Consider the following 22,073-nt stretch of genomic DNA (forward strand, 5'->3'; position numbering starts at 1 on the left):
GAGAAAAGTCTTCATCTTCGAAATATCCTATGGTCAAGAAATTTGTTTTATTTTCACTCGCCATTTCCCAAATACATTTTACCATGGAGTGATGTATAGAACATAGTTTGAGAAGCATTAGTGTAATAGAATCTCAACTCTGCAGTGTACTGCTTGTGCAACCTCAGTAGCTTTTATTAGGTGGAAATAAATTCTTGCCTTATAGGATTCTTATGAAGCAAATCTAAAAGAATGTGTGTGGAACCTCTAGCGCAGTTCCAGGTATTTGGTTGATTAATAGTTCATGTTAGCTCCTTTCTCTGATTGTTAATATATTTGCTTAGAAATAATTATTATGCACAGAAATTGACAGCATTCTTATTAACCTCTACGTGTGACTTCTATCAACAGGAAACTGTGGAGATATAAATTTAGTACGTCTAGGTCCAGAAAAGTGTATTAATACTGAGGTCCTAAAATTCAGTTTGGAGAGCCAAGTTAACCACAGAATGAGTAAGTACTGAATAAAGGTATATATAAATTGATTTCTGTTTCTTTTTGTATGGTAGAAAATGGCATGGGCATTAAAGGTAATTTGGAGACCCTAGAAGTAGTCTAGTTTTGAAAGCTAGTTTTTCTTCTCATTTGTATGCATATGTGTGTATTTGTTAGAATCAACAGCTTTTTATCTTTTTTTTAAAGAAAAAGACTTACCTTCTCATATTCATGAGATTCACAGAAGAAAGGAATTTCTAGATCATCAACTAGCTGAACTTTCTCGCCAGCGTGCTTTATGCCGAGGTGGAAGGGAACTACAGGTATCTAAACATGTCTTGATCAGTGTTTTTTAAAAGCTCATAGATAAACTAGTTGGTGAGTATTTGATGCCATTCTTTCATTGTGGAATAGCATAATTTGTGTACAAAAATGTACACAGAGATGGTATGCCTTACATTAGGGGTTAAACTTTTTTTAAAAGAACAAGATAGTAAATATTTCAGACTTTGCAGGCCACGTGCAGTCTGTTTTAGCCACTGAACGCCACTGTTAATAGCATGAAGGCAGAGTAGATAACACGTAAGTGATGCCCCAAGGGTTGGCCTGCTTAAGCAGAAAGCGTACCTGCAGTACTCTGAACAGAACTGAATCATACACACTATTAAGAATTTATTGGACTTCCCTGGTGGTCCAGTGGTTAAGAATCTGCACTTACACTGAAGGGAGCTCAGGTTCGATCCCTGCTCAGGGAACCCTAGTTCCTCATGAGCATCCCTCATGCTGCACAGGGTGGCCACAAAAAATAAAAGAATTTATCAAATTAGCACCTACTGATTGAAGCATGGGGTGCTGGTTGTCGGGTTGCTGGACAATGAGCTGATGTTTAAAAACAGACCACAAGAGAAAGCGAAATAGAGAAGTTTATTTTCACAGGTCTTGAGGGAGGTATAAGGCATGTCTCGTGGGGCATGACAGGCAGGTCAAGGGAGAGTGCAGACAGAGAGAGGCAGGCCCTGGCGCACATGTCATGATCAGAGTCCATGCGTGGAGTACTTTGGGGTTCCCAGGCTAGGGCTGGATTGGCCAATTTTAACTGAAAGAGCAGGGTTTTGGTAAGTAGCTTAGAGGGTCTCTTATCTAAAGGGCATATAAGGGGAAGGCACTGGATGGCAGAGGAGACTGTTGATCACAAGAGCTTATGTTGGCTGGTGGGCCGGTGACTCCACGGGCTGCCATCTAGGGCGTGCATGTGTGTGAAGGGGCCTAGTGTTAGTTTGGGGTCTCTGCAGGCTGCTTGGCCAAACAAAATGGATGCCAGGGCATCAGTACCATGGAGTAGCTTAGCTAAACTCTGACACACAGCAATACAGAAAGACTGGTATAGAGAAAACACACTGGGTGAATCAGTTTTTCATTGGTAAAGTACTGGCTCACCCTTTTGAAATGTGAGGCAGTCCATTGGAAAGCATTTTAAAATGCTTAATTTAATTTTAATGATGGCATTCTGATTTTTTCCAGAGGCAAGAATTAGATGAAAAAATGGCCAAAGTTTCACAAGAAAGGCAGGAGCTTTCTTCTAAAATTAAAGAGGTAAGTTGTTCACGTGTAGCACTTTACTGGTATTACTTTTTCTTTTTTAAAATTATGAAATAGTTCAGACAACCTGTGGTCTTTTCTCAATTACATTTAAAAATTTGGGGGAATTCCCTGGCTGTCCAGTGGTTAGGACTCTGCTTCCATTGCAGGGGGTGTGGGTGTGATTCCTGGTCAGGGAACTAGATCCCATGTGCTGCAACTAAGAGCCCGCATGCTACAACTAAAAGATCCCTCATGCTGCAACTAAAAGATCCCACACGCTGCCGGGAAGATCCCACATGCCACAACTAAGACCCAGCGTAGCCAAATAAATAAATAAATAAGTAACTATTTGAAGATACAGGAAAAAAAAAATACACATCTGAATTCAGGTAGAGTGACAGTGGCTGGGATGTGGCCCAAGAAATATAAGCACCTTTTTTCTCAGTTTTTGGCTGAAAGCATACACTCCTTTTACTTGTTTCTGATCACAAAAAATCCTTCTATAACATGTATAACTTTTCCCAGTTTTCTTTGGATATAAAAATATCAACTAACATTTATATTGGTCAAAGCTAGAATGAGCCAGGTGTGTACCCCATCACCAGCATGCAGCCCTTAATGAAATGAATTGGCGGTCAGGGAAAGAGAGGGTAATACTCAACCGGTAATGGTATTTGTATTTTTGAGCTGTGGTTTTCCTCTTGAATGTATTATTGACCTTCTCTGTGTGGCTAAATAAATATAATTGAACTTAATGTGTATTTCCACTAGCAGTTTGTTTATTTAAATCAAAAGTTATGTGGAAAGCTTTTTATTAAAACTTTAAGCTGAGCCCAAAATTAATCTTCCCACATTTAAGGATGAAGTCCATGTTTACCTGTATTATGGTTTTTGCCGCTGATCACATTGTTCTGTGGGCCATTAAATTAATTGTCCTTGGCAGTTTTACTCATTAGATAGCTGAGAGGAGAGGTATGTGACAGTTAACATGTGAGCACCAGAAGGCCACAGTTGCCACCCTCTCTTCACATACATGCCTTGGCCTCCATGGTTGAATCTATCACATGTTCAGGGATGATTCACGACAGCTTTTTCAGGAGGGGAGATAGGCTACCTGAATCTATGATGAGAGTACTAGTTTATTAATTTGAACACTGAATGATATGCATTGTGAGGTGTCATTCATACTGTTAGTCTCCATCACAGTTTATTCCATTATAGTCTGGACCAAGGTTGTTGGATTCCACTGTGGAACTAGAATGCTTGTCAGTTTCACAGGCGTTTTTGTTGGTACTATCCCTTATAAAAGAACAATATTACATACTTAAAAACTAACAGCAAAGTGTATGTTCAGGCTTAGTTCTGATCCTGGTTTTACTCAGATAATTGCTTCACAACTCAGTAGAATTACTTAATCTTTGCTTATTCTGATACCTTCCCTCATACGTCAGGCTGTAAGAATTGTAATCCACTTCGACCAAATTAAACCTGAATAAATTTTTCTTAATGTGCTTATTATTAACTCATGTTCTGAGATTAGACTCCACTGCAAAGTGTTCTTTCTGGTGGCTTCTGATTATCTTGAATGTTTCTTCTCTTTTCTAGGCTTGAGGTTCCTACCTAACATTTACTAGACATTATTCTGCCACATAATAAGTGTAGTTAAGAATTTATATACAACTGAATGTTGATGAACTTTTATTCTCTTAGGTTCAAGGATGCCCACAAAAGACACAGAACATCATCATCTTAGAGTCCCACATCATCTGCTGCACACTGAGCACGAGTGGTGGTTTGCTGCTCGAGGCTGCTTTCCGTGGGCAAGGGGGTGTCCCCTTTAGTTGTGTCATTGTTGATGAGGTCAGTAAGCAGTCGGCCATACAGCTTTGCTAGGAGTAAGGAGTAAGTCTTAGATGAAGAGTGGCTGCCGAGATGTTGACAAAGTGGTCTTTGCATCTGATTTTGACCTGCCATTACATATGTATTCTCTTATGTTGAAATACGCTGCTAATGACCCACCACGATGAAAATTGCTTTTTCAGTATCGGGACTGTAGTCTTAGAGATTCCTGATTGTTCTTCATAAAATCCCTCCCAAGGATTATTCTAGCTCCTGCTTGGGATATCTCTGGTTACCTTTTTTTTTTTTTTTTTTTGTGGTACGTGGCCCTCTCACTGTTGTGGCCTCTCCCGTTGTGGTGCACAGTCTCTGGACGCACAGGCTCAGCGGCCATGGCTCATGGGCCCAGCTGCTCCGCGGCATGTGGGATCTTCCCGGACCAGGGCACGAGCCCGTGTCCCCTGCATCGGCAGGCGGACTCTCAACCACTGCGCCACCAGGGAAGCCCTCTGGTGACCTTTTGAAGCATTTTTAATATAACTCTGGACAGCTCTGAGCCACCGTATTTTCAGCTAACATCTTTATTTCTACTTCATTCATTGAGCAAACATTTATTGGGTACCTACTGTTTGCCAGAATGTAGAGCCAGAAGACAAAAGAGATGGAAAATGAGGTACAGAGAACCCATCCAGGAGATCCAAGATCCAGTATTCACCAAAACGAAGGAATAGAAAAGGTGGAAGTGATGAAATAATTGAAGGAAATGCCATTGAATTGAAAAGAAGCTTGAGTCTTGCAACTGAAGCGGCCTACTGAGGAGCAAGGAAGAGAGAGGGGGTGGGGCACACAGACACACAGCCCCCCCAGGCATGTGCCCAGCAGGGACAAAGAAGACAAACTGGGGACATGACATGGCCCTTCTTGCTTATGGGCTGCTTCCCAGGTGGTAGTGGCACCTGAGTGGTGGCTGACTTCAAAACGTGTGTGGGTCTTTTTCCCCCGCTTCGGCATTTAGAATGTTTTTGTTGTTTTGTTTTCTAACCAAAGGAAGTTCTTATTTTTGATCTTTGGTGCAGAAGGAGAAAGTGTATGTTTCTGAATGGTTAGGACACTTGTGAATTGGATAGACTGTATATGGATAAATAAATAATAGAGATAATTCTGATTATGTCTCCATTCTGTACTCTCTTACCAAGGCCGGACAGTCTTGTGAAGTTGAAACTCTTACTCCACTCATACATCGTTGCAACAAGCTCATCCTTGTAGGAGATCCTAAGCAGCTCCCTCCCACAGTCATTTCTATGGTATGTTTTTTCACATTCGTGTTGCTTTAAAGTGGTAGGGGCTTGTTTGGGTTTTTTTTTTTTTTTTGGGCGGCGGGGCGGTCTTTCTTGGATCATCATCTCTTATTTGCAAGGATAAATAGGGAATGGCTGAGAAAAGAGAACCACTGTTGAGAGCCTTCATAGTGAAAGTCTCCGGAAATGTTCCTTTGTTCATAATGTGCTTATGTGTGTGTGACAGGAGCAGTGTGAGTGTCACAGACCAGAAGTTTAGGAGGAGGATGTCCCATGTGCAGTGGGCTGTTCCTTTGGGAAAGGCAGTGTGCAGCTGTTCTAAGGGCTGTATCTGATTTATTTTAGTAACATAAACACCAAAACAATAATAATAGAAAAACTTTAAAAGCAGGGAATAGAATCCAACCTCCTGATTTATCTTTCAATATGTGCAAATTTGAGGAAAACAGTATAAAGAGAAATTATTCTTACAGTAACGTTTTCAATTTTAGGATTCTGTATCCTATAGCACAGGAAAATGCCGGTGTCCCTCACATCCTCTGAAAGGGAAGGTGGTGAAAGGAAAGAGGTTGTGGGCTGTGCTTGTGGGAAGATGAGCACCAAAGTTGTGGTTCCCTTCACTTCGTTTCTTAAATCTCACTAAAGATGGCTCCTAGAAATGCACAGCAGAATCAGGATTCAGATGTTTTGGGTAATCTTCATAGGTCTAGATGACGGTTTTGAAGTTTAATGAAATTTGAGCATTTTACTGATACATAGATTATTTGTACAAATATAGAGTAGTGGCTGCATAAACTGTCCCAGAGAACAGACCATTTTCACAGCATTTCTGTTACGTTATGGAAAGAAAGCAGGTTTTTTTGGTTAGTATTGTTTTTGACTTTGGAATCATCAAAATGATAGTGCAGTTCTTTGACGTCTGAACACTCGTGCGTGACTGTTCAAGGGAGTAGCCTAGGAGCGCCCATGTCCCTGAGTGAAAACCTTGTCCATAGGACAGAGCTGCTGTGGGGGGTTCTGCTTGTGGAGACCTAGGAGGAGCCAGCTCTGCCCTGCATTCCTTGAATAGTTGCAGTATTTCAGAAACCTACTGATTTAACTTCCTGAAGGGCCTTAGCACGTGGTTAGTGAAAAGGGTTGTCGATAGGCCTCAACTTCACTGTCTCCTTTGGTGATTGATTAAAAACAGCAGAAATGAGAAAAATCCATTTGGGCTTTTCTTATTGTTGCAAAAATAATAGAGGCTTATTGAGAAGATTCAGAAAATAATTACAAAGTTAATTTTCTCAGCATGCCTTTCTAACCCTAGGGATAAGTACTATGAACAGTTTAGTGAGTATTTGAACAGTTTGTGGGCATGTGTGTGTTGACTTTTTTTCAGTCTGTGTTCATTGAGTGCCAGGCTAATTCAAGCACTGTTTTTAAGTTCTGGCGTCATGACAGTGACGAAAATTGACAAAAATCCCTGACCTCTGGCTTCCCTGGTGGCACAGTGGTTGAGAGTCCGCCTGCCGATGCAGGGGACACGGGTTCGTGTCCCAGTCCGGGAAGATCCCACAAGCCACGGAGCGGCTGAGCCATGACTGCTGAGGCTGCGTGTGCGGAGCCTGTGCTCCGCAGCGGGAGAGGCCACAACAGTGAGAGGCCCGCATACCACAAAGAGAAAAAAAATCCTCGCCCTCATGAAGCTGACATTCTAGTGGGTAACAGACAGTAAATAAGTTACTAGATTCAGAATGTCAGATGGCTATAGGGAATGTATAAATTTGTGTATATGTATGTAGGTTTTTTTTTTTAATTTATGGCTGTGTTGGATCTTCGTTTCTGTGTGAGGGCTTTCTCTAGTTGTGGCAAGTGTGGGCCACTCCACATCACGGTGCGCGGGCCTTTCACTATCGCGGCCTCTCTTGTTGCGGAGCACAGGCTCCAGACGCGCAGGCTCAGTAATTGTGGCTCATGGGGCCAGCTGCTCCGTGGCATGTGGGATCTTCCCAGACCAGGGCTCGAACCCTTGGGTCCTGCATTGGCAGGCAGACTCTCAACCACTGTGCCACCAGGGAAGCCCTGTATGTAGGTTTTGACCTTGTTTAAAGGTGGAAGAATCAGTCTGTACCAAATTACCTTTTTTTCCAGTCAGTAAATAGATCAGGGATATATGTTCATGTCAAAACATAAAAATCTCCATCATTTTGTAGGATGGACTCAGTTTTTTTTTCTGGAAGTAGATGTGTTACCTCATATAAACCTCTTTCTTTTTTCACAGAGTGAAATAAATGAGGTTTTTTAGCTAACTTGAATAGATAAACTTTGGGGGGTATAGATGAAATTGCCAAATGTCTACTAAAAATATTCTCTTTAATTATACAAACCTATTTAATATCACATATGTAAATAATCACATATATAACTAGTATAAATAAGAAGTAACGCCTGTTTTCTCCACTCTGCTAGTTTGTGAAACAGGTTTATTAAAACTTTGCACATACATCTTCAACGCTCATATTGTCAACGTCACTCATAAAGATTGCATCATCCTAGTGGGTTTTCCAGAGCACATTTTTTGCTTCTAGATTATTTAAGACGTAATACTTTTTGAATCTTGATATGATGCTACCATTGAAAAGTATATCCCAAGGCACGACCGTGATAACATTAAGACAGTTTTCTTCGTTTGTCAATTAAGTCACTGTGTTTCAGATCACAGGTTTGTAACCCTTTCTTGGATTTATGAAATCAACTTAGTTGCCTGTGTCCTCCACTAGAATGTAAGCTCTGTGACATTTGATCTTCACTGTAGACTGTCAGCACCCCAAATTTTAGCTGCTTGGTATATGATGGATGGATGAAGAAAGTGGTCTTTCAGAGGCTTATTTACAATGGCATTCATTATTTCTAGTTGTGATAGCATAGCCCAGAAATAATTGTTAAAATCTGGGTTACAGTTCTTTGCTGCTTTTATCATTGATTCTTTCAGGTGACCCCTGTTAGCACCTATAAAATAGCGACAGTTGTGGTCATTCACAAGATCACATCTCGTTCATAAGCAGTATGTGGGTTTTCTAAATAAGGGGAAAATACCTTAACTTTTGTAGTCAAGCTACATGGCTTTTCTAGGGCTGGAGTCGGAAATATCTTCTCTCTCTGAATCTTTGGTTGTTGGTAATACCTTGTACATTTGAGAGCTCAGTGATTGTTTTGTTTTGTTTTTTAATAGTGGGAAAAGTACACATGAATTCTTGCAGATTATTGTTTTGTTTTCCTCCTTTCAGAAGGCCCAGGAGTATGGCTATGACCAGTCGATGATGGCCCGCTTCTACAACCTTCTGGAAGAGAACGTGGAGCACAACGTGATTGGCAGGCTGCCTGTCTTACAGCTCACCATTCAGTACAGGATGCACCCAGACATATGTCTCTTCCCTTCTAATTACATTTATAACAGGAACTTGAAAACAAATAGGTGAGCTCTGTTCATTGCATGTTCACCTGTTTTATTTGTAGGTTTGGCTGCTTAGGAAGAATAGCTCTTTTGTTGTGCTTTTAGGTCTTGTTATTAAAAACACAAAGGTTTAATAATTTTAATTACAAAAGTCCTATTGATTGTAGCAAATGCAGATAAATGAAAAGAAAGGGATAAACCCAACCCCTATTGATACTACCCAGAAGTAATCACTGGTAACATTTTGTTATATCTACTTCCAGTCCTTGTACTATGCACATCTTTTTTTTTTTACTTTTTCTCCTTTTTTTGGAGGAAAAAAGCACACCATGCTCTACATAGTATACTGTAGCATGCATTTTTCACTTACTGTATTATGAGTAACTTTCCAATCATGATTGTTATATTTTAATTTACATGGGTCATTCTCCCTAGTACTAGAATAGAAATGAAATTCACCTGCTACCTCTCACTAAAATATGTTATTTACAAGTATTTAATTTTACTTAAAAAGAAGGTCCTTCTTGTCCTCTTAACTTTCCCTTGCTCTCTTCCACAGAAAGAACAAATAGTAATAATAATTCTAAAACATTTTCTCTTGTAATTTGACTTGCATTCTAAATGGTGGCTGCTCTTTTGTAGAATGACAGAGACCATTCGGTGTTCATCTGACTGGCCATTTCAACCCTACCTCGTGTTTGATGTTGAAGATGGTTCAGAAAAGCGGGATAATGAGTAAGTTCTCCTTTTTCTTCAGTCCCCACTGATGGTCCCAGAATTTTTGTATTGTTTCTGTTCATATTTAAATTCAAAATACTTTCCATATAAATCTCTCTGCCTAGTGCCAGTGCACAATCATTTTCTTTTAGCTGGGTTGATAACTTCACCTTTTCAATCATAAATTACTGATGTCTTTATATATTTCAGTCTTGATTTTTTTTTTCTTAACTGGGTAATGGGGGTTATGTTACCTAAAATGCGGTCAGCACTTCAGTAGATCCATGCTGAGATCCCAGCTGTGAGTAAAACAGACGTGGCCCCAGTGCAAGGCTGCTGTGGTCCAACAGGCGAGACAGACATTAACCAGGCCATCACCGTGGTGATTAATGGTTCCAGTTGGGTTAAGTATTGTGACGGATAAGTACAGATACAGTTGAATCAAGGTGTGAGGCAGAGGGTGGACAATACTTCCAGCATGTTGGATTGTGAATCAGGTGGTTTGTGAATGACAGCACAAAAGGAGCAGTGGTTGCTAATTAGCAAGCATCTCAGAGGAGCCGGGGCTTCTGGTGAGAGAATAAAGGAGGAGGAGCCCGGAGGCTGCATTTGTTAGCACAGATAGAAATGCCACCCCTGCATCATGACATATGAAGAAATAGAAATTCCACCTCTGTGTCAAGAGAGAGCTGCAAAGCAAGTGGTGTCCTCCATGAGAATAAGATATTAGTTAATAGTGGTGGAAGGAGGGGCCCCTCAGTGAAGAAGTCAGAAATACGGAGCAGTTGGCTGGGGGGTTGCTATTCCAGAGGGACTGTGGAAGTTGTAGTGGGGTCTGTTGGAATGGAGCAGGGGATTGAGAGTTTACCGCATAAGTATTATGGAGATGGATGGTCACGGGAAGAGAGTTGGCCTGAGAGGTGACCAAATAAAGCTTTCAGGTATGGAAAAGAAAGCTAGCTGACTGGCTTGTCCGTATAGTAAGTCTTGAAATTAGAATAGTGAATATTTAAGGCTTTAAAGTGAGACAGATAAGGTAGCCTCGGGAATAAAGTTGCGCGTGCAGGGCATCCCCCAGTGTGCACACATGTTGCATTTGGTATGGTGATGAGGGAACGCATTGTAGTTCAGGAGATGAGTTGGGAGTGCAGGATGAGGCCAGCAAGGACAGAGGACGTGATCCTGCTGTAGGGCCCCATGTTTGTTCATCTCTGGGAGCCGGGTCACATTTAGTCCGTGTGGCTGCCATCCTCTCGGTCATGTGGTGCATGATCTGCATGACCTGTGGTGGGGAATGCAGGAAGGTAGTACATCTGAAGCACTTTTCTCAGTGTGGGGAAGATAGTCAATCCTTAATGTTAGCTATTCATTAGTCATATCTTCATTATTATTATGAATACTTTCGTTCTCACTGTGGCTATCCCTGTTTTAATAAGTGAAGAAACTGGTGCCTTAACATCACGTAACTCGAACCACTTTTCTCTCCTACAACTTTGTGTTTCACTGGGCAGTTATTTTTATATTTATTCATATGTACAATATTAATGGTCATTATAACAGCCTCTTTGAATCACTGCTGACTGAATAAAGATGAAACCTACCTATGTACCCTTTACTGTAGTGGAAAACAAAGTGGAACTTAACTTAGCAATTGGGCTGCTATTAGTTTTGATGTGTTGTATTTTTTTGTTTTCATCTTATTTAGCTCATATGTAAATGTTCAAGAAATAAAACTGGTAATGGAAATAATTAAACTTATGAAAGACAGAAGAAGGGATGTTACTTTCCGAAACATTGGCATAATAACCCATTACAAGGCTCAGAAGACGATGATTCAGAAGGATTTGGACAAAGAGTTTGATAGAAAAGGGTGAGGCATCTCTATTTTTACAGAGATTTTGAGTTTTTCTGTTGAATTAAAAAGAAGAAAGAGGGGATAGAAGGAAAGAAGCAAAGGAAACTTAACTCTAGGGAGTGGTCTTAGACCCTGGTAGTATAGAACAAGGAGACTAGGACCCTGGCTCCATAGACTTGTGCTGGGAGGGAGTGTGGTTACACGTGTCGCCCCTGCAGATGGAGTGCCTCCTGCCAGTTCAAATGTCATCACCGTTACACTTGACAATGGAAGTGACTGAGAAATTCTTCAGGCCTTTACCTTTAGTTGGATGACTTGTTATCTGAATTCTAACTCTACTGAGAATCATGTATTCACATTTTCCCTTACAATAAATTATTTAACCCTTTTAGTGCCTTCATGTATAGGGTGAAGATCATGTTTTTGTCTCCTTTATACCTCAACAGTAAAATAAAAAAATTAAATATTAGAAATCCATTAACTCAAAAGTTTCTGCACCTAGAAGCACACAAAGTACCAAAATTGACTCTAGGAAAAGCCAGAAACTTTGGATAGACCTATTAAATGTAAAAAGAGTGAGTTAGTAATCACTTTCCAACAGAGAAAAACAGAGGATCAGGCTTCACAGGTGAATTCTGTCCAACATTAAGAATTAGCACCTGTCCTATGCAAATGCTTCCAAAAAATAGAAGGGAACACTTTCTAACTCATTTTATGGGGCCATTATTACCCTGATACCAAAGCCATGGAGACATCACCAGAAAAGAAAACTATGGACCAATATCCTTTATGAATATGGATGCAGAAGTTCTCAACAAAATAATGGCAGCTGAACTCAGCAGCATATTAAAAGGATTATTTACCACAGCCAAGTGGAATTTATCTCAGGAATGCAAGGTTGGTTCAACATATGAAAATCAGTCAGTGTGATATACCGTATTAAAGGGGGAAACCCCACATGATGGTGATCATCTGAATAAATGTGGAAAAGACATGTGACTGAATGCAGCAACCTTTCATGATAAAGATACTCAACAAACTAGGAAGAGAAGGGAACTTCCTCAACCTAATAAAGAGCATCTATGAAAAACCCACAGCTAACACATCATACTTGATGCTAAGATTGAAAGCTTTCCCCCTATGATGAGGAAGGATGCCACTCTCTACTCTCTCTACTTGCACTACTTCTGTGCAGCACTGTATTAGAAGTTCTATGCAGAGCAATTAAGCAAGAAAAGGAAATAAATGGCATCCATATTGGAAAAGAAGAAGTAAAAGTGTCTCTTAACAAATGGCATAATCTGGGACTTGCCTGGTGGTCCAGTGCTTAAGACACCATGCTTCCACCGCAGGGGGCATGGGTTTGATCCCTGGTCAGGGAACTAAGATCCTGCATGCTGTGTGGCCACAAAAAATCCAAAAACAAACAAACAAACAAAAAAACACACGCAAAAAGCTAACAACAATAACAACAAAAAACAAACGGCATACTCTTACATCTAGAAAAACCTAAAAAAATCTATGCAAACTACTGGTCCTTATAAACAAGTTCAGCAGAGTTGTAAGGTACAAGATCAGTATACAAAAATCAGTTGTATTTCTTTACACTCTAGAGAAGTCTGAAAAGGAAAATTTCTTAAAATTCCATTTACACTAGCATCATAAAGAACAAAATACTTCGGAGTAAATGTAACCAAAGAAGTGTGAGCTCATACACAGAAGGACAAAACGTTGTTGAAAGAATTTAAAGTACTAGATAAATGTAAAGGCATTTCATGTCCATGGATCGGAAGACTTAATATTGTTAAGATGGCACCATTCCCCAGGTTGATCTACAGATTCATTGTTACCTCTGTCAAAATTCCAGCTACCTTCTTTTACAGAAATGGACAAGCTTATTCTAAAATTCACATGGAAGTGCAAGAGACCCTAAATAGCTTGACAGAGAACAGTGTTGGAGGGCTCACACTTCCCTCTTTCAAAATTTACTACAAAGCTATCAACACTGGTACTGTCATAAGGGTAGACATATATAGACCAATAGAATAGAAGTGAGATTCCAGAAATCAGTCCATACATTCATGGCCAGTTGATACTCAACAAGGGTGCCAAGCCTACTCATTGGGGAAATAATAGTTTTTCAACAAATGGTGCTGGAATAACTGGATATCCACCCGCAAAAGAATGAATTTAGACCCCTGTCTCACACTGTATAGAGTAATTAACTCAAAATGAATGAGTGCTCTGAGTCTAAGAGACAAAACTATAAAACTTACAAGGAAACAAAGGTAAATTTATATGACCTCAGATTAGGCAACAGATTCTTAGATATGATACCCAGGCACCAGTAACCAAAGGAGAAGTAAATTGGCCTTCATAAAAATTAAAAACTTATGTGTTTCAAAGGACACACTATCAAAAGAGTGAAAAGACAACACACAGAGTGGGAGAAAATACTTGCAAAATATTTATCTGACAAGTCATATCCAGCATATATAAAGAACTCATACAACTTAATAAAATGATAATCTAACTTTTTAAGCGGGCAACGGATGTGAAGAGCATTTCTCAAAAGAAGATAAACAGAAATCCAACAGGCACATGAAAAGCTGCTCCACATCATTTGTCATGAGGGAAATGCAGATCAAAACCACAGTGAGGAGATATCATTTCACACCCACCAAGATGACTATCATTACAAAAAAAAAAAAAAAAAACAATAACAAGTTTTGGAAGGGATGTGGAGAAATTAGAATACTTACACATTGCTGATGAGAAACTGCAGAAAACAGTTTGGCAGTTCCTCCTAAAGTTGAACATAGAATTACCACGTGACCCAGCAATTCCACTCCTAGGTACATACCTGAAAGAATTGAGAAAGGGTTCACACAAAAGCTTGTACATGAATGTTCGTAGCAGCATTATTCATGATAGTCAAAAAGTGGAAACAACCCAAATGTCCCAAAATGGTACATAGGTAAGAAGTAAATTGTGTATCTGTACAAGCGAATAGTCAGTCGTGGAAGGAATGAAGTACTGTTACCAGTCTACGACACGGATGAACCTTGAAAACATTATGCTAGGTGAAGGAAGCCCAACACAAAAGGTCCCATATTTTATGATTCCATTTATATGAAATTTCCCATGTAGAAAAGTCCATAGAGACAGACAGTAGATTAGTGGTTGCCAGGGCCTGGGGAGGGGGAGATAGAGACTGATGGCTGATAGGCACAGGGCTTCTCTCCTGGGTGATGGACATGCTATGAAATTAGATAGCGGTGATGACTGCACACTGTAGTGAATGGACTCAACACCACCAAATGGTGTGCTTTAAAATGGTGAATTCTGTGTTATGTGAATTCTACTCCAGTTTTAAAAGATAGCACTACAAAAGTAAGAAATACTACTGTATAAATATGTATATTTAATAATTATCTTTTTTCAGCAAATATGTTTCTCTCTTCGTAAATAGGCCAGCAGAAGTAGATACCGTGGATGCCTTCCAGGGTCGTGAGAAAGACTGTATTATTGTTACATGTGTCAGAGCAAATGCCATGCAAGGCTCAATTGGGTGGGTAACTGTCATCATTGATTCTTTGCTTGTTTATGATCCAGAGTTAGATCTTTTTAATCACTGTTAGAGAATACCATCGTTTGCTCTATTTTCTTATATAAAAAATTGAGTAATATCATGAAGGTTTCTTTTTTAAGTTGTGAAGTTGATCCACTGTTAGGTCTGCTTCTCTTGGTACCTTGTGTATTAACCCATGTCACAGTGTGAATCTGTTGTTTCACTTGATAAGAGTGAAACAGATTATTGAATCCAGTATATTTTGCAGGGGCATGCTCCTCTCCATGGTATGTGTCATAATTGATCTACTATCATATTTTTAGGATCTTTGAAGGCTTAAAAATCATACCATTAAAATTTCCAATATCTCATCCAAGTCAAAATAGGAAATCGACAGACAGATGCATCACTTTGAAGGAAAGCACTGGGCCTCTTGTTTGTTTGCTGTCCTTAATGGGAATTGCTTCTGTGTCGGATCCTGCACCACGAGCTTAAAGCAGGAGCCCAAGAAAAGCTGTCTGAAATGCCTGTGTCTCACCTACACTGACATGCCGAGTCTTTCTGAAGAAAGAAGTAACTCTTTTTTTTTCCTTCTATTGCTTAGGTTTCTGGCAAGTTTGCAGAGATTGAATGTCACCATCACACGAGCCAAGTACAGCCTCTTCATCCTGGGACATTTGAGGACCCTGATGGTAGGTACATTCTAGAGGACCGGGGAACTCCAGAGTTTGCTCATGATGACTGATACCGGGTTGAGGTTTTGTTTTTATTTTTCATCAAAGTGGAAATGATTTTGAGGCTACAAACAATAATGAGCCTCTTCCCACTGGTTGTTTTGTCCTCCAGCAGCTTCTTCCTGGGAGCTTTTATAATGCCTAAACCGCTCACCCTTTCTTAGCCCAAGACCCAGGTATCCGTAGTGTACTCTCAAGATGAGCTTTAAAAAAATTGTATCTACATCGTAGAATTGTTAAGAAGACATGTAAACCCATATATGTAAAGTGCTAGAAGATTGGTTAGCACTTAGTAAACACTCAGTAAATGTGGCTATTAGCCTAGCTTAATGCCAGAGAGAGGGGGAATTTGCAGGAAAGTGCTTGGATCTTCATTTCTGTCTTGGCACTTAGAGCAGCACTGCTTGCTGTTTCCCTTGAGGGGTGAGTGGCATCAGAGCTCATCCATGCGTACAGATACTCCTGTAGAAGGAGGGGCAAGTTTACATGTGTAGTCGACAAATAGTAATAGTACAGCTTAATTTGGTGAACCACAGCTAGATAAAGCATGTATTTGCCTGCCTCATTAGGTGTAATAACTCAGTTTCTCTAATTTCTGTATTTAACAGAGTCATTGTTTTATCTCAGGAGAGGTGCCAACTCAGTAGGATTTTCCCCTGTTTTGGTTAGTTCCACCAGAGGGCGCCCAAATACAGTCTTTCTCATTCAGCTCTTACCTAGATTTGTGGTCTTCAACCTTTGTTGTTTGTGTACCCCCTTGAAAGAATGTTTAAAAGCTGTGTATCCTCCGCTTTTAAGTTTATATTGAAAATGTTTCATCGTTAAGTGTTGATAAAGATTTTGTTTCTAATGTATTGTAAATATTTGACATTTTAAAAGAAAGCTATTAAAAATAAATCCATTATGCCACTCTTAAATATATCCAGTGGAATAGAGAGCAGTGCTATTCTTTCTGCTCTTTAAAATTGAATTGCCATTTATACTGTTTAGGATAAAATTCAGTGGGGGTAGTTTATATATTTTCATAATTAAAAGGCTTTCTGTTAATATGACTATTAGGCTTTTCTGCCACAAAAACTTTACATGTAAATTTGAAAATTTAAAGAATTGGTTTTCATAACGATTTGGGGAAACTGTGTGAAGGGTGTGTGGAACCTCTGGACTGTTTTGGTAACTTCCTATGAATGTATAGTTACCTCGAAGAGTTTTTTTAAAAAAATATATTTTTCCTGTGACCATAAGGATCTGAGTATTAACAAATGATATCTTGTCAGTTGAGTAACATATTAACAATTACTCTTTTCACACAGTTGAATTTTGATAATGTTCAAACCCGAAAAGTAAAATGTTTATAGAGTTGTGTCTCTTAGATGCCCTGATTGCAGGAGCCTTCATGGGCACCCCTCTGTTTACCACCCCCTCTATTTGACACCCAGGCGTGTTTACCTCCCCTAGCTGTGTGCCCTGTGGTCAGATTTGGGACAGGTGAGACTTGTGGTTGTGAAGGATGGAGTGGAAGGGCAGAAAAGCCCCAGGAGGACATAGGGAACTGGGGTTTGGAAGCTGAGGTTTGGAAATTGATTCCCAGAAAACGTGCTCACATCCCCCCGAGTAAGTCTCTGTGAGCCCCAGAGTCACCGTCACGCAGATTTGAAGACCACTGACGTCTAGCTGCAGTATAGACGTTATTATCTTCACTCTGGGAAGCCAGTGTGGCAAAAAGAGACCGACAGAACAGAGTAGAAAAACTTCCAGTTTATCATTTGGACTTCGCAATCCAACTTGCGTATTTGTCCTTGGGCTTCCCCCTTCCCTAGCCTCTTTTTTTTTTTTTTTTTGGTTTTTCAGCCAAGTTTCCCTTATGGAGATAGAATCAGTGATTAAGGCACTCGGTTTCCTCTGAGAAATCAAGACTAATAGCCCCTTCTCAGAACTGTTTTTGTGATCTAGGGATTGGATTAAACAGCAAGTTTAGGTGCAGTAGAATTGGCAGAAATAGCAGCAAGGCCATCTGCTTTACATCTGCTTTCCAGCCACAGGGTAGGACTCTCAAGAGCTCTCCTGAGTCAGGGAGATCTGAGCCTGGTGCTTACACGCACCTTCCTGATGCATGCGGTCACCGTACCGTGCACTTGATTTACGTGACTTACTTTAAAAGGCCCTGTGAGGTCTGCATTGCCACCATAGTTTATCAAATCCAAGAAGCCAATAGTTATATAATGTGCGTCATTATTTTATGCTCCACTATTGAACTGTGACACTTTATTTTCACTTAGAATTTTTGTCTTATAGTGACTGAAAGAACTCTTTTAGACTTTAGACAGATTTTTATTGGGTTGGCCAGAAGGTTCATTTGTTTCTTTTCTGTAGCATCTGAATGAACTTTTTGGCCAACCCAGTGTCATATCACTCTTGTTCATACCTAGGAAAAACAGCAAAATAGGTAGACTAAGATACCCCTGAAAGCATCTCACTCTCAGACTAACACTCTGGTCGTCCCCATTCACCATCCCATGTACCCTTGCTGATGCTCGAACCATTCCCTGTGCAGTCAGAGGCATGTCATGAGAGGGCCCCACTGTGGTCCCGGGGTTTTTTCCAACTTCTGATCTCCATTCTCCAAGTTGTAGTGCTGGTACTTTCTTGTCTTATCAGAGGATGTCTGTGGAAAGATTTTTCAGGCAAGAGCCAGGACTCATTCTTTGTAGAAGTGGTTTGTTGACTAAAAGTCAAGCGGTTGTAGTCGCCCAGCCATGAATTCCTCCAGGATTACATACATGGAAACTGCTGTCTGGCCTAGAGGCACCCTAAAGTCAGAAATGGTAAAATGTGAAAATAAAGTGCATTTTATTTATTTTATTTTATTTCAACGCACATTTTAGAGTCATTTAAATAAAATACTATTCATACCTTACAGTGAGGAAACAGGCTCAGAGAGGTCAAGTGATTTGACCAAGGTCACACAGCAGGTCAGTACTATGTATGCAGCTTCACTGCTATACCCTTACCCACCTTCATGAATAGTGCAGGAGCCCCCATGAGGGGAGCTATCCTTTCCTTCTCTTTCCTTCAGTCTCTGTCTTTTTTTCTTCCCTCATACTCTCTCTTTCTTCTGTCTAAAGAGGCCCAAGTTCTGATGGTTGTAAAGAAGCAATTTATTGCTGAGGAAACTCTAAAAGGAAGAGAGGAGAGATGCGTGAGTTGGGTTTTTGTTTTGTTTTTCCGTTTAGATGTGCTTTTCATAATTTAAGCTCTTCTAGAAAAGAGACACAAGTGAGACGACATCTTTGGAATAGTTATCTCAGCAGATTAAGATGGTTTAGCCCTTGGGAGTTTGGGAAGCCTTTGGGAATTTGATGCAAGCTGTGGTCCTCTTTCTAGAACAGTCAGCATGCACTCAAGAGTTAGAGCTTTCTGAAACCAAGCCTTCCTCTTCCAGAATGTTAGCCTTGGCCGGAGACAGGCAAGACTCTAGGGTCAGCAGTGTCAAAGGGAACTTGGTGGGATGACGGAGCCCTTCTGTGTCTGTGTTGTCCAGGATACTAAACCTAGTCACATGTGTCTGCTGAGCACTTGAAATGTGGCTGGTGCAACTGAGGAAATGAATTTTTAATTTTATTTAATTGAAGATTAAAGAGCTACATGAGGCTACTGGCAGTTGGTACAGATTTGCATGACAGCTAATTCACCACGTGGCCTGAGTATCAGTGGTAAAATGATGGAAGTACTTTCTTAGAAGTGGTTCCCAGTGTTCTGTTCTAGCAGCATGGCTTTATAGTTTTGTATTCGACCTTATTTTTCCTTTCAGCCTTGTCTGAAAAGTAATGGATTCTTGAGAATCTGTTCACGAAAGTATACTTACTATTTGTTCAGAAGTGAAAGCTGGAACCTCTGCTTCCCAAGCATATGAGTGTTTCTTTGGGATGTAATTTTCTTCCTTCTCTTTGTTTCAAGGAAAACCAGCATTGGAACCACCTGATTCAGGATGCGCAGAAGCGTGGTGCCATTATTAAGACTTGCAACAAAAACTATAGACACGATGCAATGAAGATTCTGAAACGCAGGCCCGTACTGCAGAGAAGTCTGACTCACCCTCCTGCTATCACCCCAGAGGTGTCCAGACCCCAGGGCAGAGTGCCCAGCAACAAGCTAGACAGTGAATTTGCCAAGATGTCTCTTGCTTCTTCCCTGTACCCCTCACCCTCTGAGTCCAAAGAAGCCACTGTCACTGTTACTGCAAAGGACCCTGAAAGGCCACCCCTTCAGGACTGGCTTCGGGACCCACGACTGCTTAGGAGGATGGGCTTGGGCTGTGAAGCCAAAGGGAAGTGCCTCTGTGAGCTGCAGCCCTCGAGCCCCCGGTATCCTGGAGCAACGCCTCCCTCTGGAGAGCCAGGCTCCCCCGGAAGTCACCAGGATGTGACCAGTATCAGGCAGCAGGCCCCCGCCAAGGGAGCTGCTGTGAACAACCACAGACCTCATATGCAGTGTGATCCTCCAGCTGCTAGTACCAATACTTCCACGAGTGAGAGAAGATGTGCCCAGGAAGGGGAGGCACTCAGCCACAGGAGGGAGACCAGGGCCTTCACCAAGGGGGATCAGGAGAGGCGTGGCTCTCTGAGCCACCACACAAAGAGGAACTCAGGCTGGGACGAGAGGGGACTGGAGGAGGAGGACAGTAGCTTGAAGAAGAGGAAGCTTTTGTAGTGGAGCCAAATGAGACTGTCAGCCACAAGCATTACTGCACATTTCAGATGACCAGCTAGTAGGACTGTCCAGATAAGATTATTTTTTTTTCCTTAAAGGAGTTTGTGTGCTGTTGGAAAACAGAAAATGTATCCTAACACATGGGCCTCTTGGTCATCTTCAGTACATTTTGTCAGTTGCAAAAGCTTTCAGAAGGCATTTGTGTATCAGTAATAATGTCCTTGAAGTCGAAGACTTAAAATGTTGATCTCTTGTTCTTCTGTAGGAAAGGTCAGACTGGAGGATTTTAAGAGGATGCTGTAAAAGTTGGAATGTATATTTGTATAGCAAATAACAGAATCCTCTTAAAATTTAATCTGGTAGACAGCTTTTCTTTCCCCTGCTTAAAATGTTAATCATTTTCAACGGAACCAACCTTATATTTAAAAAAAAAAAAGATGGGAGCAGGGCAGTTCCTTTCAGAGATTGTTGTAGCAAACAGACGTTTTTAACAGCCCAGGTGGCCTGAGAGAAGTGAGTCAATGCGTTGGGTCAGAGTCCTGTTAAACCAACTGGAGTGTCCTGGGCAAGACCCTGGGAAGCAGAGCTCTGTTAGGTGAAGTTCCACTCATGCACCTTTTTAGACGAGGCACCTTGGCACAGGATGTTACATTTCTGTGATGAGTTTGTCTGCCCATTGTAGTCAGCACGTAGTTCTCTAGCTAAAATTCTCATTCTTCGTGAGATAGAAGAATGTGAAATGAAAGAATAATTCTTGAAATGTCATTCAGATCCCCCCAGCATATTGTGAATTTCCTGCAACTGGTGGGTTACAAATCCAGTGGTTGCCAAGTATTGGAGCAGTGCTGGGGTGGCTTGTGGAAGCCTGGGGATCACCAAGAGAATCCAACTCATGAAAATCTGGATGTTTAACATCTTCCCAAGGGATACTGGTCACCAGGCAGCTTGAGAACCAGTTAGGGCAGACCAGATACAATATTTTAGGCAGGAGAGAAACATCCTCTAAAAAGCGAAGGATGGGAGAGGAGTGCAAATGCTTGGGAGTTGAGAACAGGGAGAGAGTTGACAGATTGCCTGTCATCCTTGGAAACCATCGTAAGTGACACAAATACACCGCTGTGGTGGAAGATCTGGTTAGAGGGGTTGTGCTTCTGTGAAAGGAGGTGGCCATGGTGGGTGGTGATTTGAGAGACTTGATGGAGGGCAGGGCTGCCTAATGTCAAAGTCCAGTTTTCCAAGCGCACACACACTGATGTTGAGGTATCACAGACTGAGAATCTGTGTTAGTAACAGTTGACCATTGTTTGAACTAGCGGTTTGTAGTGAATGCTTTGCAGCCCTAGTTAATTTGGGGGAGAAAGCATGCATTCCTGAAGACGAATGTGCAGCATTTGAAACTTTTTCAGTCATCTGCTTTTTAAGCAAAAAGGGCTTTGTGTTCATCAGGAATTCTACTGAAGCAGGTTATTAAGAGCTTTCAAAAAAAAACATTTGGTTGCCAAAGGTTTAAGCATGCTACTTCTTTGTTACCCTTGTCCCTCCCTCTGGTTTCCAGACCTCTGCTGATGGGATTGAACACTCCTGTCACTCGGGGAGCACGTGCTCTGTCCCCACAGTTAGCCCCTGCTCCCTGTTGACAGAGGCGGGCTGAGCCCCACTCTGGGTAGGGGCTTCGTAAGCTTCCTGCCTGGCCTTTGGCAAGAAAGCTCATTGTTTCTTTAAGTTTACTTTCCTGCTATCTTGGTAAAATGCTTCATTTAGCAGACACTTGCAGTGACAATGTAGAGAATCTAAAACCTGTAAGCTTAGAGAAGAGGCATGCTGGAAAGAGCTGGGGTCAGGAACTTCTCCCACTCCGCTC

At 41.1% G+C, this 22,073-nt stretch overlaps 1 protein-coding gene across 1 annotated transcript in view; it reads left to right on the forward strand.

Annotated features, from left to right (window-relative positions):
* LOC308610337 (putative helicase senataxin) overlaps positions 1–20,236 on the forward strand; it is a 61,453-nt gene extending 41,217 nt beyond the window's left edge. Inside the window, exons 14-24 of the mRNA XM_081259511.1 lie at positions 391–492; positions 682–797; positions 1,996–2,067; positions 3,766–3,915; positions 5,091–5,198; positions 8,462–8,649; positions 9,271–9,363; positions 11,051–11,215; positions 14,673–14,771; positions 15,376–15,463; positions 19,460–20,236. Of these exons, the coding sequence (XP_081115637.1) occupies positions 391–492; positions 682–797; positions 1,996–2,067; positions 3,766–3,915; positions 5,091–5,198; positions 8,462–8,649; positions 9,271–9,363; positions 11,051–11,215; positions 14,673–14,771; positions 15,376–15,463; positions 19,460–20,212 (1,934 nt within the window). The 3' untranslated portion in view covers positions 20,213–20,236. The remainder of the gene's footprint in view (positions 1–390; positions 493–681; positions 798–1,995; positions 2,068–3,765; positions 3,916–5,090; positions 5,199–8,461; positions 8,650–9,270; positions 9,364–11,050; positions 11,216–14,672; positions 14,772–15,375; positions 15,464–19,459) is intronic.
* Positions 20,237–22,073: the final 1,837 nt, after the last annotated feature.

Source organism: Mesoplodon bidens (genome assembly GCF_964165515.1).
Source record: "Mesoplodon bidens genome assembly, contig: HAP1_SCAFFOLD_523, whole genome shotgun sequence".
NCBI classification, from domain to species: domain Eukaryota; kingdom Metazoa; phylum Chordata; class Mammalia; order Artiodactyla; family Ziphiidae; genus Mesoplodon; species Mesoplodon bidens.